The sequence below is a fragment of the Anguilla anguilla genome, chromosome 1 (assembly GCF_013347855.1).
Source record: "Anguilla anguilla isolate fAngAng1 chromosome 1, fAngAng1.pri, whole genome shotgun sequence".
NCBI classification, from domain to species: Eukaryota; Metazoa; Chordata; class Actinopteri; order Anguilliformes; family Anguillidae; genus Anguilla; species Anguilla anguilla.
Window position 1 is genome coordinate 32,136,230 of NC_049201.1, and position 13,538 is coordinate 32,149,767.

Consider the following 13,538-nt stretch of genomic DNA (forward strand, 5'->3'; position numbering starts at 1 on the left):
CCTAAGATATTTATGAATTTTAATCCATCTTAACTTTTACCTGTATAGTTGGATTCATTTTTGGCCTAAGTTCAAAAATTTCACTACCCTCCAGAACTAAATGATCCGTTTCTCTGTTGCACTGATATAACTTTTCGGATGAAACAAAAGTTATGTTGTGTAAAGTAGATGTCAGTGGCACTGCAGATCCAGGATTTCTGCCCGTTTTGGTGGAGGAAAAGAATTTCAGACATCTTCAACGTGAAAGTGGTAAAAACAGAGTACTAGAAGTTATGTGCAGTCAGCTGCTTCCTGACTGGAATGCTCTGGAGTGGTCCTGCCCTGCCTTGCATTTTCTGCAGAACAGAGCATCTTTCTCATTTTCACTTCTTGTTTCAGACTTGGATCATGGCGGATCCAAACAGACCCCCCCAACGGAAGATGTCCACAGCCGGGGACAGTCTGTACAAGATCCTGGGACTGGAGAAAGGAGCATCTACAGAAGACATTAAAAGAGCCTACAGGTACCCAGCTACAACATTCCACTGCTATGCTATGCTCCCATTTTAGGAGCATCTGCTCCTGAAAATTGATGTGTGCTAACTGTAAAAAATATTTAGGAGCACAATTACTAATTAGGATGCATTAATGTCCTCCTAAATTTTTCACCTTAGGTCCACATGCGCTCCTTGAAAAAAATGTTCAAATGGAGCCGTGTGTTTCCTGAAAATTTTTTTATTATTTAACCAAAGACTTGATAGTTCTTGAAGGGAGAAGTGTGCATTTGAAATGCTCTTATTTATTTTATTCTTTAAAAGGCTTAATGTCTACATTTATGGACACTCATAAAAAAACTGAACTGAATTCTGACCAAAGTTACCTTTTTAGCCTCTTGTTCAATACCCATCCCCTAAAATCCAATTCTATATCTTACTTGAGTCATGTTGTTCTGAAACCATGACCTGAAAACGTCTTTGGTCACCAGGTTAATACTGAAGTTCAATTGAATGACTTGTTTGTAACTACTGCTGCACAGAATAATATTAATTAATTTCTTGTTTTCAGAAGTAAATTAGGGAATGTACAGCCCCCTTGGAAAGCATTTATTTGCATATAACCGGCCCATGCAAAATCAATGGTCTGTGTGAGGCATGTTTGTTTGCCTTAGTATGTCAAACCATATCATTTCTCTGGATCTCACTTTCTCTTAAATTCTGAATTCTATTCTGCCACAGGAAACTGGCATTGAGGTATCACCCAGATAAGAACCCAGATAACCCAGAGGCTGCTGAAAAGTTCAAGGAGATCAACAACGCCAACTCCATTCTGAACGATGAGACCAAGCGAAAAATCTATGATGAGTATGGCTCCATGGGGCTGTATGTGGCTGATCAGTTTGGGGAGGAGAGCGTCAAGCACTACTTCCTAATGTCCAAGTGTTGGTTTAAGGTGAGGCCTTTGTGCCCGGAGCATTTTAGGTGCTTTTCTTTTTTTCAAGGAATGCGTGTGACTTTGGTCAGGTTTATGAAAAAGTAAGAATAACTACTACAGACACCTGAGGAAATACTTTTTCTAGCTTGATTCTTCAGTTGTGTTTGTTTGATTTACATTTTTGATGTTACGACTATACGAAAATTATTCAAGTTGATAGTGTGACAGAAAAGACTGTTAGCTGAAACTGCTCATTTACGGCCCAGGGCTACCACTAATGTCAAGCCCTGTACTACTACTTCTTCCTCATCTTCTTCTGCTGACATTTAGCTGAAACCCTGCTCAAGAGATAATCATTTTGTGTGCAAGAATCTCAATACAACACAAATCTGCAGAAAAGGCACCAGTTGCCGGTTATGTGGAGGTAATTGGGATGGCAGCACGTTCTACTACCTTTGGCTTTTAGAGTTTATCTTACAGTTATTTTACTTGTTTTTAATAACACTAAACGTCTTTGCACCCGAATATATCAGTGATTACTTATCTGAAGTACAGTATGTCCCCAATCGAGTCCTAAGATCCTCTAGCGCTGTTCTGCTCAAGTTTCCAAAGGTAAAGCATAAACAAAGTGGAGAGCTAACCTTTTGTTTTTATGCCACAAAGCTGTCGAACACTCAACCATAATATATCAGATTTTAAAACACAGCTGAAAACACACTTATTTAGGTTGGCTTTTAGTACATTTGTTTTTATTATGGATTTTATGTTAAGATTTTTATTAATTTTTTATGAATTTATTATTTTATCTTGCCATTCTCCTATTTTATGTACACTTTTCATATTGTTTCTGATTTTATTTTTCCATTTCTTTATTTCTTTGTTTTTTATTTCCATTTTGTAATTGCAAATGCTCTTCTGTGCAGCATTTAGGACAACTGGCATGTGCTGAGACCCACCCGGCTTTGAATGCTGTTGTATGACAATTTTCTTGTGCTTCTGATACCTGGACTCTATCCTACTGTGGTTTTGGCCCTAGTAGCCAGTCACTGCTTTAAAGTGGTTGCGGTCACAGCCTCCGCACTTACATTTGTGTGACTTCTTTTCAGGCTCTGCTTGTGTGCTGCTCGATCTTCACCTGCTGCTGTTGCTGCTGCTGCTGCTGTTTCTGCTGTGGAAAGTGCAAGGCTCCTGAGGATGAGGAGGACTACCTTTACGTGGACCCTGAAGACCTGGAGGCCCAGATAAGGGCAGAGCAGGATGGAGGTGAGCGGGTATGGCCAGGGATGTAGAGAGCAGGGCCATATTGGCCTATATTTTATGAGCCTGGGCCTAAAAAACACGGCCAGAGACTTACCATGTCTGTTTTATAGAAATATACATCTGCAGTACGCAGAAGTGCACCTGGTAGTATGTACAGTACCAGTCAAAAGTTTGGACACACCTGCTTAAACCAGTTCTTTCATGATTAAAAATGCTTTAAACTGTATATAAACACTTAATATTTCATTATATGATATCTGTACTTATATAAGCAGATAATCATAAGTGAATTGCATTCAAAAGTTTAATTTTTAAATGAAAATTGAAATCTTGTAAGCTCATTGGGGGGGGGGGGGGCTGCATTGTTTTGTCATTTAAATATCTTGGTACGTACTGGTGTTCATGATGACGTCTATCTTAACAGGTGCTCCAGGACCTGTAGAATTTTTCGAATTAAAAAAAATAAATAAAGACCATCCGCCATATTTCAAAATGCATGGGATTTATTCCTACATCAGTTTCACCCTTCTACCCTCCATCGGAAATATATGGTACTGCATGTGGTGAAAATGATGTAGGAAAAAACTGGTTTAAGCAGGTGTGTCCAAACTTTTGACTGGTACTGTACATACCAAGAATACCAAGCAGCACTGTCATAAGTTTGCACATTGATTAGATTTTAAACACATGCACAGCCTTTGTTATAACTTCACATTATATTTGACACTATGTACATTTTTGTTGAGTACATGTACAAATTTTCCTGACTGACTATCACTGAAAGAGGCTGTCCGTATCTCAAATTCCATGTCTAGCATAGTTCACTGAAGTAAAATGTCTGTGAAATGCTTCACTAGAAACACTAAACCTTTTGCCAGAAGTGCAAAATAAAATAAAAAAAACAAGTAATTTTCACTTTTTTGGATGCTTCTTGCTCCGACAGGGTTGTCAGTATAGCCTACATATGGTTTCGGTAAGGAACTCCCGCTGATTTTCTGTTATCAGTGTGTATGGCATTGTAGTTATTACATTGTACAGCCCAGGTTACTGCTCAGCATTTCTGAAGCAGGATACATCAGACCATAAGTGCATGCCACATCCAGTATAACTGGAAGAGTCACATTCCATTTGACTGTTCTTCATTCTTCAAGTTCTTCAAATATGTGCCTTTAACAAAAGGCTGTAGATGCTGACTTTACTATGGCAGGTATGGGACATGTGGGGGTTCTACAGCAAGAAGTTACACTTCAAGTAACTCCAAAGCAACTTGTACACCAAAGTTATGCCTTCAGAGGTTGTATGTCTGTATTAGGCTACCTGTGTGTTCATCAAAAATACATGAAGTACTATTTTAGGTATTAAGTACCTATTTTAACTACTTCTTGTGGTGAGTCCAACCTGAGACCTCTATGCTCATCATGATGTAAAAACACACATTCTTGTTTGTCATTGTGAAAGAACACTGGAATTAAATTAATCAGTTTATATATACATCCTCATTTGAACCACAAACCGGTTAATGTCCCTTTAGTTGACATTGCAAAGGCAGAAGGTTGTCAGCAACTGTTGTAAATATCGAAAATTTCCTTCACAGCATGCATGCAAAAACGGTCTGGACCAAATTAAAATATCCACTAAAACTTAAATAATATCAAATGCTTTAGTAAGGCAACTAGCCCTTTAAGGCCACTATGTACAGCAGGTACACATGATCTTTGGTTAGATGCCCTCTACAGTCAATGGCCTATGCATAGTGCTCTCACAAAATACAGAATTCTGGATGTTTCCCAGACTGCTGCTCATATAGAGTGATATGAGACTATAGCCCCACATTTGCATGCTATGACATGCTGTGCATAACTATAAACTGAGAGTCCAAATGATTAATATTAATAGGATTAAATTAAGTGTCCGATTATATTAGCTTTATCCCATTCTTGAGGTTACACGCAGTGTTCAGACACTTGTGCTATTTGGTATGGTTGAGTACAGTCCTACAGAGGATTCTAATATGCTGTTTTATGCTGATGTGGTTTTTGTTTGCTTGTCTTTGTTTTATCTTCCTTTTTTATTTTAATCACTTTTCTGTAAAGCACTTCTGGCAACATTTCATCATTAAAAGTACAGTATAAGTGAACAGATTATTACTTTTGAGATTATGTGCAGTGATATTAGTACCAAGTCTGGAAAGAGTCTAAACATCCAGATACAATATGGACACACCAGGAAAGGCCTTAAAATTGTAAACTGGTCTGTAGCCCCTATAGAATGAATACCTGCTCAACTTGTTTGTTCTCTGTGGTATGAATGTGAACCTCTCTATGCAGGTTGTTGATACACAAACGGAAATCGGCTTCCGGCCACGCGAGTGCTGCAACAGTTCTATTTGATAGCAGCATAGTATCTCTGAGGTGGATGTTTTTGTACATTTAGCTTTTCTGTAATAAGGCAAATTATTATTATATAAAGGTAGTCCACATTAAAGGTAAAACACATTGTCTCTACTTGCACCTTGCACGAGATAAAGCACGGGTGCAAATCCTGGTGTAAAGCAGCCAAACACATTCTTCTGGAAGCAGAAAAGATTCAGCCACATTGAAACAGAGCTCCTTCACTGTGTGGCTATGAAAACAGTATCACAATAATGCTGTTAATAATAATAATAATTATTATTATTATTATTATAATGATAATGAAAGTATCTGAATCTATTGGTAACCTACAGTTGAGGCCAAAAGTTTTCATAAACCTAGGCTAAGGACATTCAAACTCAATTTTTCACAACTCCACACATTTCATGTTACCATACATTTAAGTCAATTTGGGTACCTACTTTAATTCCATAAGATGTCATTTCAAAATAATTTCAGCTTTTATGTACTATATCAGATTTTCAGTGGGTCAAAAGTTTACAAACACTTTGTTAGTATTTGGTGGCATTGCCTTTTCATTGCTTAACTTGAATCAAACACTTGGGGTAGCCTTCCACAACCTTCTCACAATACTTTGCTGAAAGTTTTGCCCATTCGTCCTGACAGAACTGGTGTAACTCAGTCAGGTTTGTGGGCATCCTTGCTCGGACATGCTTTTTGAGTTCAGTCCACAAATTTTCTATGGGATTCAGGTCAGGGCTTTGTGATGACCACTCCCATACTTTCACTTTGTTGTCTTTAAGCCATTTTGTTACAACTTTGGAGGTATGCTTAGGGTCATTGTCCTGCTGGAAGACCCAGTTGCGACCAAGTTTTAACTTTCTAGTTGATGTCTTGAGGTGTTGCTTCAGTATTTCTAGATAATCCTCCTTCCTCATGATGCCATCTATTTTCTGAAGTGCACCAGGCCCTTTTCCAGCAAAACACCCCCACAACATGATGCTGCCACCCCCATGCTTCACAGTTGGGATAGTGTTCTTCGGATTAAAAGCCTCACCCTTTTTCCTCCATACATTGCGCTGATCATTACGGCCAAACAGTTCAATTTTGTTACATCTGACCAGAGAACACTCCTCCAAAAGGCTAGGTCTTCGTCCTGGTGATCACCTGCAAATTTCATTCTGGCTTTTTTATGCTGGTCTTGGAGTAGGAGCTTCTTCCTTGCGCGAAAACCTTTCAGGCCATGGCGATGTAGGATTCTGTTAATAGTGGATGTAGATACTTTGGTACCTGATGCCTCCAACTCCTTCACCAGTTCCTTTGTTGTTGTCTTGGGGTTCAGTTGAACCTTTCGGACCAAAGTTCATTCAGCCCTGGGAGTTAATTTGTGCCTCCTTCCTGAATGATGCAGTGTCTGTGTGGTCCCAAGATTTTTATATTTGCATAAAATTGTTTGTACAGATGCTCATGGTACCTTGAGTTGTTTGGAATTTGCCGATGCTGTCAAGGGCAAAAAGGCAGTGGCTCTAAAGGTAGGCCCTTAAAGCCACAGACGGCAATTAACTCCCAGTTAACTCCTAATTATGACAATTGGCCAATCAGAAGCTTCTAAAAAGTCATTACATCAATTTCTGGAACCTTCCAGAATGTTTAAAGAGACAGTCAACTTGGTGTATGTTAACTTTTGACCCACTGGAATTCTGACACAGTAAGTTAAAGCTGAAATAAATTTGTAATCGATTGTTTTAAAATGACCTCTTATGTGAACAAAGGAGATGCCCTAATTGACTTGCTAAAAGAAATGTATGGTAACATGAAATGTGCAGAGTTGTGAAAAACTTTGAATATCTTTAGACTAGGTGTATTGTCCTCAACTGTATAGAGCAAATTACATCTTATGTTTTCTTTGTTACCTGTTGCTTTAAAAAACAAAAATATAAAAAAAAATTTTAAATCTGCAATTGGAATTGGCTGGTTAGGCTTTAAAAAAAAAATCAAGCATCAGAATCGGGAAGAAAAATTAATGATTGATAACACCCCTTGTTGGAGCATTGCTACAGAGATTTGCTTCCATTCAGCCAGCAGAGCATTAGTGAGGCCGTGCCCTGTTTGGGCAGTTCGGCCTGGTTTGCAGATGGCTTTCCAATTAATCCGAAGGTTGTTGAATGGGGTTGAGGTTAGGGCTCTCTGCAGGCCAGTCAAGTTCTTCCACACCGTTCTCTTGGGTAAGCACAGACTTGTCTAGAATGTGATGGTATGCTGTAGCATTAAGATTTAAGATTAGCCTTCACTAGAACTAAGGGGCCTAGCCCAAACCATGAACAACAGCCCCAGACCAAGGAGTGTCCAGATACTTTTGATCATATAGTGTATCTATATATTGACTTTAGGTCACATGACCAGGAGTACGGGCAGGGTGTAAAATTAACTTTTTTATGCACTAGCCACTGTGTCTGGTAGGTTCTCAATTTCTACCAGCCACTCATCTTTTTTTACCAGCCACTTTTTAAAAATCAATATTAAAGCAGCTGCGACTGAGCTGAATATTGGTGGGGCGCAAAACTTTCCTTTAAACTAATCATTGATCTCAACCTGTTTTCATTAATTTTCCTTTATTATCAAGCGTGCCAATGACCGGACTAATCAAATGGCAAGTAGCCTAACACACAGCGTCTTCATACCGTGTTAGGGGGATAAATTCAATCTATCCGTTAAAAATCTGTTTTAATCACCAAGTAGTCTACACTTAACAAACAAGATACACCAGTCTGTTATCTACCATGTTAGCTTACAGAATAACCAATAAAACAAAACCTGCACTTCAGTATTGTTTACACTCTACGCATTGCAGATATTTGCCATGAATACGAGTGCGGAGAAAGAAGTGCATGTATCCGCAAATAATGCTGATTAAAAATGTGCACAATTTCATACTGTAAATGAAAATAAATGTAGGCTATAAGGCCTAGGCTACTCGCTAAAACTGCCTATTTTGGGAGAGCAGGCTATATATGATAGTATTGAGTAGCTTATTTTGTGGATTAATTGTATTGATACTCAAGGAAAATCAGGGGAAGTTTCCGCCACTGCTTAGTGATTAAAACGGATTTTTCTAAATCGCATTAATCATTTAATCTCCCTAACACAATGTGAAGAAGCTGTGTGTCACTTTCCAATTGATTAGTCAGATCGTTTGCATGCTTGTTAATCACAGAAAATTAATTAAGACAGTTTGAGATCAATGATTAGTTTAAAGGAAAGTTTTCAGCTCACCAGTTGCCACTAAAAGGCAAAAAACAACAGTGGGAGCAATACTTTTTGCTAGACGGCTCGAACACCTGATCATGTCGCCACTTCTCATTGAAATATCGTCTCGGGGCCGTGACGCGAGATGGGTTGCCAGGTTACTGCCATGTAAATAACGCGATTACACAGTACAGATAAAGTTTGGGCATCTGCCACTGTGGCGTGTGAGCCTCACAAATTTACCAACCACTCCGCAAAATCGCCCACATTTGGCGGGTGGCGGGTGTTAATTTTACACCCTGAGTACAGGGTAAGGTGGTTGGGACATATCTTTGTAGATGAATATCACTTGGTGTTGCTAAAGCTTGTGAACGCTTTTGTTTAATCCAGGAGCGGACCCAGTGACAACTGATCAGCCGATGCCCAGCTCATCTACTGAAAACTCAGGTGAACTGCCGTCATCCATACCCTTAAAAACAACTTACGGAGGTTTTGCAAGGAAACCTTCCAGGTGTTTATAGCCAATCCTAAAAGGACTTTTGACTCAGTGTGCACTAGGGTGTACACAGCATTTTTCCTGTAGTTCATACGTCTAATGCCACTGATACACAAACAAAATGATAGCTGTGCTATAAAGTTATGATGAATTTCTGGAGAACAGTCCATTAAGCAGCATGCCGGTAAAGATCATCAGTTTGTCAGCATAAATTCTCTATAGCAGTCAAAGGTCAGCACCTGTGCTCCTTCCATCCTTTCACAGTCTTGGGAAATGTACACTTTAGAAGAACATTTGTGCATCTGCCAGCATTTGCACCATGGATATTTTCTAGAATATCTGCTGAAGTCCAAGTGGTAGTGACACACTAATATCATTAAATTAAACAAATTAAGACTGCCACCCATTTAGTCCCACAAACAGTTTATAAGTCTTCATATCTAATTGTTTATTTAACCCAGAGCGTGTACAGTATTTGCATACTATAATAATGTTTACTCGCTCAATCATGTTCAATCACATACACTCTATAAAATAATTAACTGCTTCAACTCAAAAAATAAAATAAGGTAGCGATTTGCATTGAGGTTTTTGTGTAATTTCTATTTGGAGTAGTATTGCATAGATGCTATGAGCCTATCATTGACCAACACAGCTAGTTTAAGTACAACCAATGTGTTTTTCCTCCGTATTTTAAAGCTTAATTCTGTTGTATCTACTTAAGTAGTCATGTTCATATTCATTGAGGATAAGCTAACTAATTTTTTTAATTAAAGTGATTCAACTAATAATCTTCATTTCTGCTCAAATGCATTGCAAATTGTTTCTTCAATATTTTGCATACATTAGCCTTTCCCAAGATGATTTCACCTTTTCTATATTTATATTTTATATTTATAAAAAATATGGTCTATTTGAAAAAAAGTTCTCCAGTCTGACCAGTCATTTGACATGGAATAGCCCAACTCACTGGCAGTGAATTCTGAAATAAAAGAGAACATGCCTATAGCCGGTAACTGCTAGCAAAAAATGCTGATCTTGCGTTCTCCAGAACGAAAGCGCTACAAACTGTATGCTAGTGTCCGAAAGAATTACATTTATCATTACAGTATGACATTTTTGCCAATTATCCTACTAAGAAACAACTGAAAGCTTTTTCCCAAGAGCCCAAGAGAAGCACTCGGAGAACACACAGGGCAAACTGCAAGTTCAAAACAAGCAGGTAGTCCATGCAGTGTAATAAGAGGAGCAGCAGTATAAGAAAGGGAAGCAGCAGTCGTCCGTCAGACGTGCCAGTGTTCCATTAATATTCATTTTTATTATACACTAGAATCTACAGTTGTTTTTGTTTCATTATGCTACTCCCCAGAAACTTGCTCCTAACAAGGTCCTCATCCTTGCTCTCTATAATCTCTTCACCATCACTGTTGCTCTCAGCCTAGTTCATTTTTTCTTTTAAATAATTTACCTCTGCGCTTATGCGGTAGTCCCCACTGCTGATTCGGTGTAGACATCCAAGGTGGTGTCACCTGCCTGCTTCTTTTCACACTGCAGTGCACAGCCGAGGCGAGTCAGTGGAAGACATTTCATGTTCAGCTTTGGCAAGCAGTCCACAGGCCTCTGATCAACCAGTGGGAGTCACAAGAGAGTGATGAAACACGGACCCCTCACCAACTTAATCCCTCCCTTCCCATCCCTGCTTAACATAGCCACAACTTAGGTGTCGCTCTGTGGATATACCAACCACAGTGTGGCACTGGCTCGGTCCGGATTCGGTCAGAGAGAGTGGGGCTCTTCCATGCACCAGAATGGGGCCTTAAAGTTACCATCTCGAAGATTTCTGTTTCGTTCTCTTTGGCTGTACCAATGGCGAAAAGCAGTAATTGCAGGTGTGTTTTTGGACCTCACTTCCCAGAGATCCAACCAGTGTCGCCCGTGTGACGCCAACTATAACACTTACTATTTACTGAATAAAAAATGGTTGTTATAAAAGTAACGTTATGTACACACTCATTCATTGTCTAACATTAGGCTAACTTAAGCTGCCTTTACACTGCAGAGCTGGGTTAAAATGCTGTAGCAGACCTGGGGTAGAATTAGTGATGATCAATTTCCACAGACGTTCTTTATCCACATTTTGCCCGGTATGAACATCTTTACACTGCAGAGAAGAATTTGCGGGATTCGCTGCAGCTCATACAATTATGTATCTCGTGCACACTAAACAGTCTTTCTTGTGAATGATTGTTGTGTGATATTTTTGAAACAACTGCATTGCAAAATGTTACTGCTGGTGTTTCTGGTTTTGCTAGCAAATAAAGCGGAGCTGGGTGTTAAATTAGCAATCAGAACAAGAATAATAAAACAAAAACAAAGGAGATTTCATCAAAAAAGGGCAAGGCTGAAGGACCATATGAGGAAGCGTAATAAAATAATAACGCTAATCCATACTGCTGTATTCTTTTATTTAGTTTTCTCCGGTTTGACATCTTTACACTGAAATCAGACCTGGCTCTGCTCCACCTATACCCCTGGTTAATGCTCTGTGTAAAGACGACTTTATTCCGATCATTATAATATATTGATGAACTTGATGGCAATGTAAATAACGGTAACGTTAAGGCCAATTCAGATCAATGATTCGCAATGAGACAAAACGGTTTTAGAATGTTGCAGAGAAAATTGCAGCAGTGTGAACTGGTTAGTTGCAGAGTGTCTGAAGCTGTTGCCTGGGGTCTCAAAAGACCCACCTTGTCAAATTGCCAAGTGCAGTTAGAACGTTTACAATCAGACGTCTTGGAATTTTGCAAATTGCACCCAGTCTCGTTGCGAATCATTGATCAGAACTGACCTTTAGTTAGCTACATTGCAACGTTGCAACAAGGTAGCATTGCATTCGAGAGACGTTTTGCGAGGTCGGTACCAGTCGGTAGCATTAGCTAGCGTTTTTTCTAATTGGTAGCTGACATTAAATTGTGTTAATTGCATTAGCTAGCTAGCTAATACAGCGTTACCTGATATGAGAGATGGATACTGTGCGCAACGTTGTCTAAACTAATGTTGCCTTTCTTGACATGGTCCGGTAGCTAGCGTTAGCTGTGCAAATAGCTAGGCTATGTAATTTAGTAACGTTACATTGTCATCAAATGTAATACGAAATCTACATCAACAAATAATATGACCTCTCATGTTACACAAAAACTTTTTAGGGTTCCATAACACCCCCCCCCCCCCTTTCTCTGTTATTGTAACGCTAGCAGACACAAAACAGTACACCACTCACACACAAGTGAGTTGAAGAGCCTGTTGCGTTAGCTCCGTCTACCCTCTCTGGCGGACCAACCACTGATGGGTGATGGAAAACGCGTCACTAACTATGCGCCGCTTGTGATTTTTTTCCTGGGAATGTCGCCACAGACACCCAGTTCTTTAATCATAAATTATTATATTAATAATAATATAAATTAATATAATAATAGGCTCAATCACCATTGTGTTACCTAATTCGACGATAGATAGTGACTTAACAGACATTTATTTTAATGAAAATCTTCGAGATTATTACTTTGTGGCTGCACACTTTGTGATGTTGCAGGTTGCGGAACTGCACTTCTTTTGCCAGACTTATGAGCGAGGTATAAGCTTGACATGCAAAGCTGCATGTGTTGCCACTCTTAAGAGCTTATGAATCATTCACAACCTATTTTTAACATTGCAGGGGATTGAGTTGGTTCACTTATTTCTTTGATTGGTCTCTAGTGGATTTAGGTGGCTTCATGTACTCATATTTGCTTTCTCCCTCCACAGGACCCAATGCCCCTGTCGTGATCCAGCCAAATTCCGTCAACAGCACTTCAGAGGCTGCGGATCTCGCAGATGCCACAGAGCCGTGAACCAGAGGCTCGGAACCCAGCTTGTGCAGCCTCACCCCACCACCTTTCCGGGTCCATGGTTCCATCCAGTTGCTAACTGGGAACTGTTTGCCATGTCTTTTGCCTTTTATTATTTTTTTACAAAAATCATTCTTTTGGTTACGTTTGGCCGCCTGTTTGAGGAGGGGACCACTCCCTGAACACTGATGTTGTGCATGGTTGAAGAACAATCAGGACGTTCAAAAAATCTATCTTAAAGCATGCATCAGTTTAGCACCATCTTGTTGACAATGTACAACACTGATCTTCTGAATGTGAATTGGCACAAGCACGCACATGCATACATGAAATGGCCTGCATGTCGACCTGTCAATACTAGTATTTCTGAACCAGATGCTACCAGCCATTGTTGAGGTGCCATTCGTTTCTACAAATTCTGAAGCACTTCTGTTGAACCTTGGTTACTGTTCCAAACTTTCTTACTGACTGAAAACAAAATGGTTGTTTTGCAATTGCCCAATAATTCAGTTTCAATTAATTCAACGAGTCTTTGATCAAATACAAAAGTCTGTACCCTAAAAATGTGGTTAGACCACCAAAGGTTTCAAATGAACATGCCATTGTGTGACTCGACCCTCTCTGCCTCATCACTAGGCCTGGGAGCAGAGGCGTCACTAGGGGGTGCGGGGGGTGCGGACCGCACCAAATGACACCATCAGAGGGGGGTGACACCGAAATGACTGGCAATAAATTTTTTGTGCAGTGTTTTGTGTAGAGATGAGTTGAAAAAGCTAATTTCTCCGATGCAGTTTACTGCCGGTTGATTTAATTAGCGGTATTAATGTGACGAGAAGCACTTTGTCATTTTAATGCATAACACGC

General features: G+C 39.5%; 1 protein-coding gene across 3 annotated transcripts in view; it reads left to right on the forward strand.

Moving 5' to 3' along the window:
• LOC118234020 (dnaJ homolog subfamily C member 5-like) overlaps positions 1-13,194 on the forward strand; it is a 33,111-nt gene extending 19,917 nt beyond the window's left edge. For all 3 annotated transcript variants that reach the window (XM_035430305.1, XM_035430313.1, XM_035430296.1), the window contains exons 2-6: positions 379-503; positions 1,215-1,428; positions 2,517-2,673; positions 8,679-8,735; positions 12,592-13,194. In XM_035430305.1, the coding sequence (XP_035286196.1) occupies positions 388-503; positions 1,215-1,428; positions 2,517-2,673; positions 8,679-8,735; positions 12,592-12,677 (630 nt within the window). In that variant the 5' untranslated portion in view covers positions 379-387 and the 3' untranslated portion in view covers positions 12,678-13,194. The remainder of the gene's footprint in view (positions 1-378; positions 504-1,214; positions 1,429-2,516; positions 2,674-8,678; positions 8,736-12,591) is intronic.
• Positions 13,195-13,538: the final 344 nt, after the last annotated feature.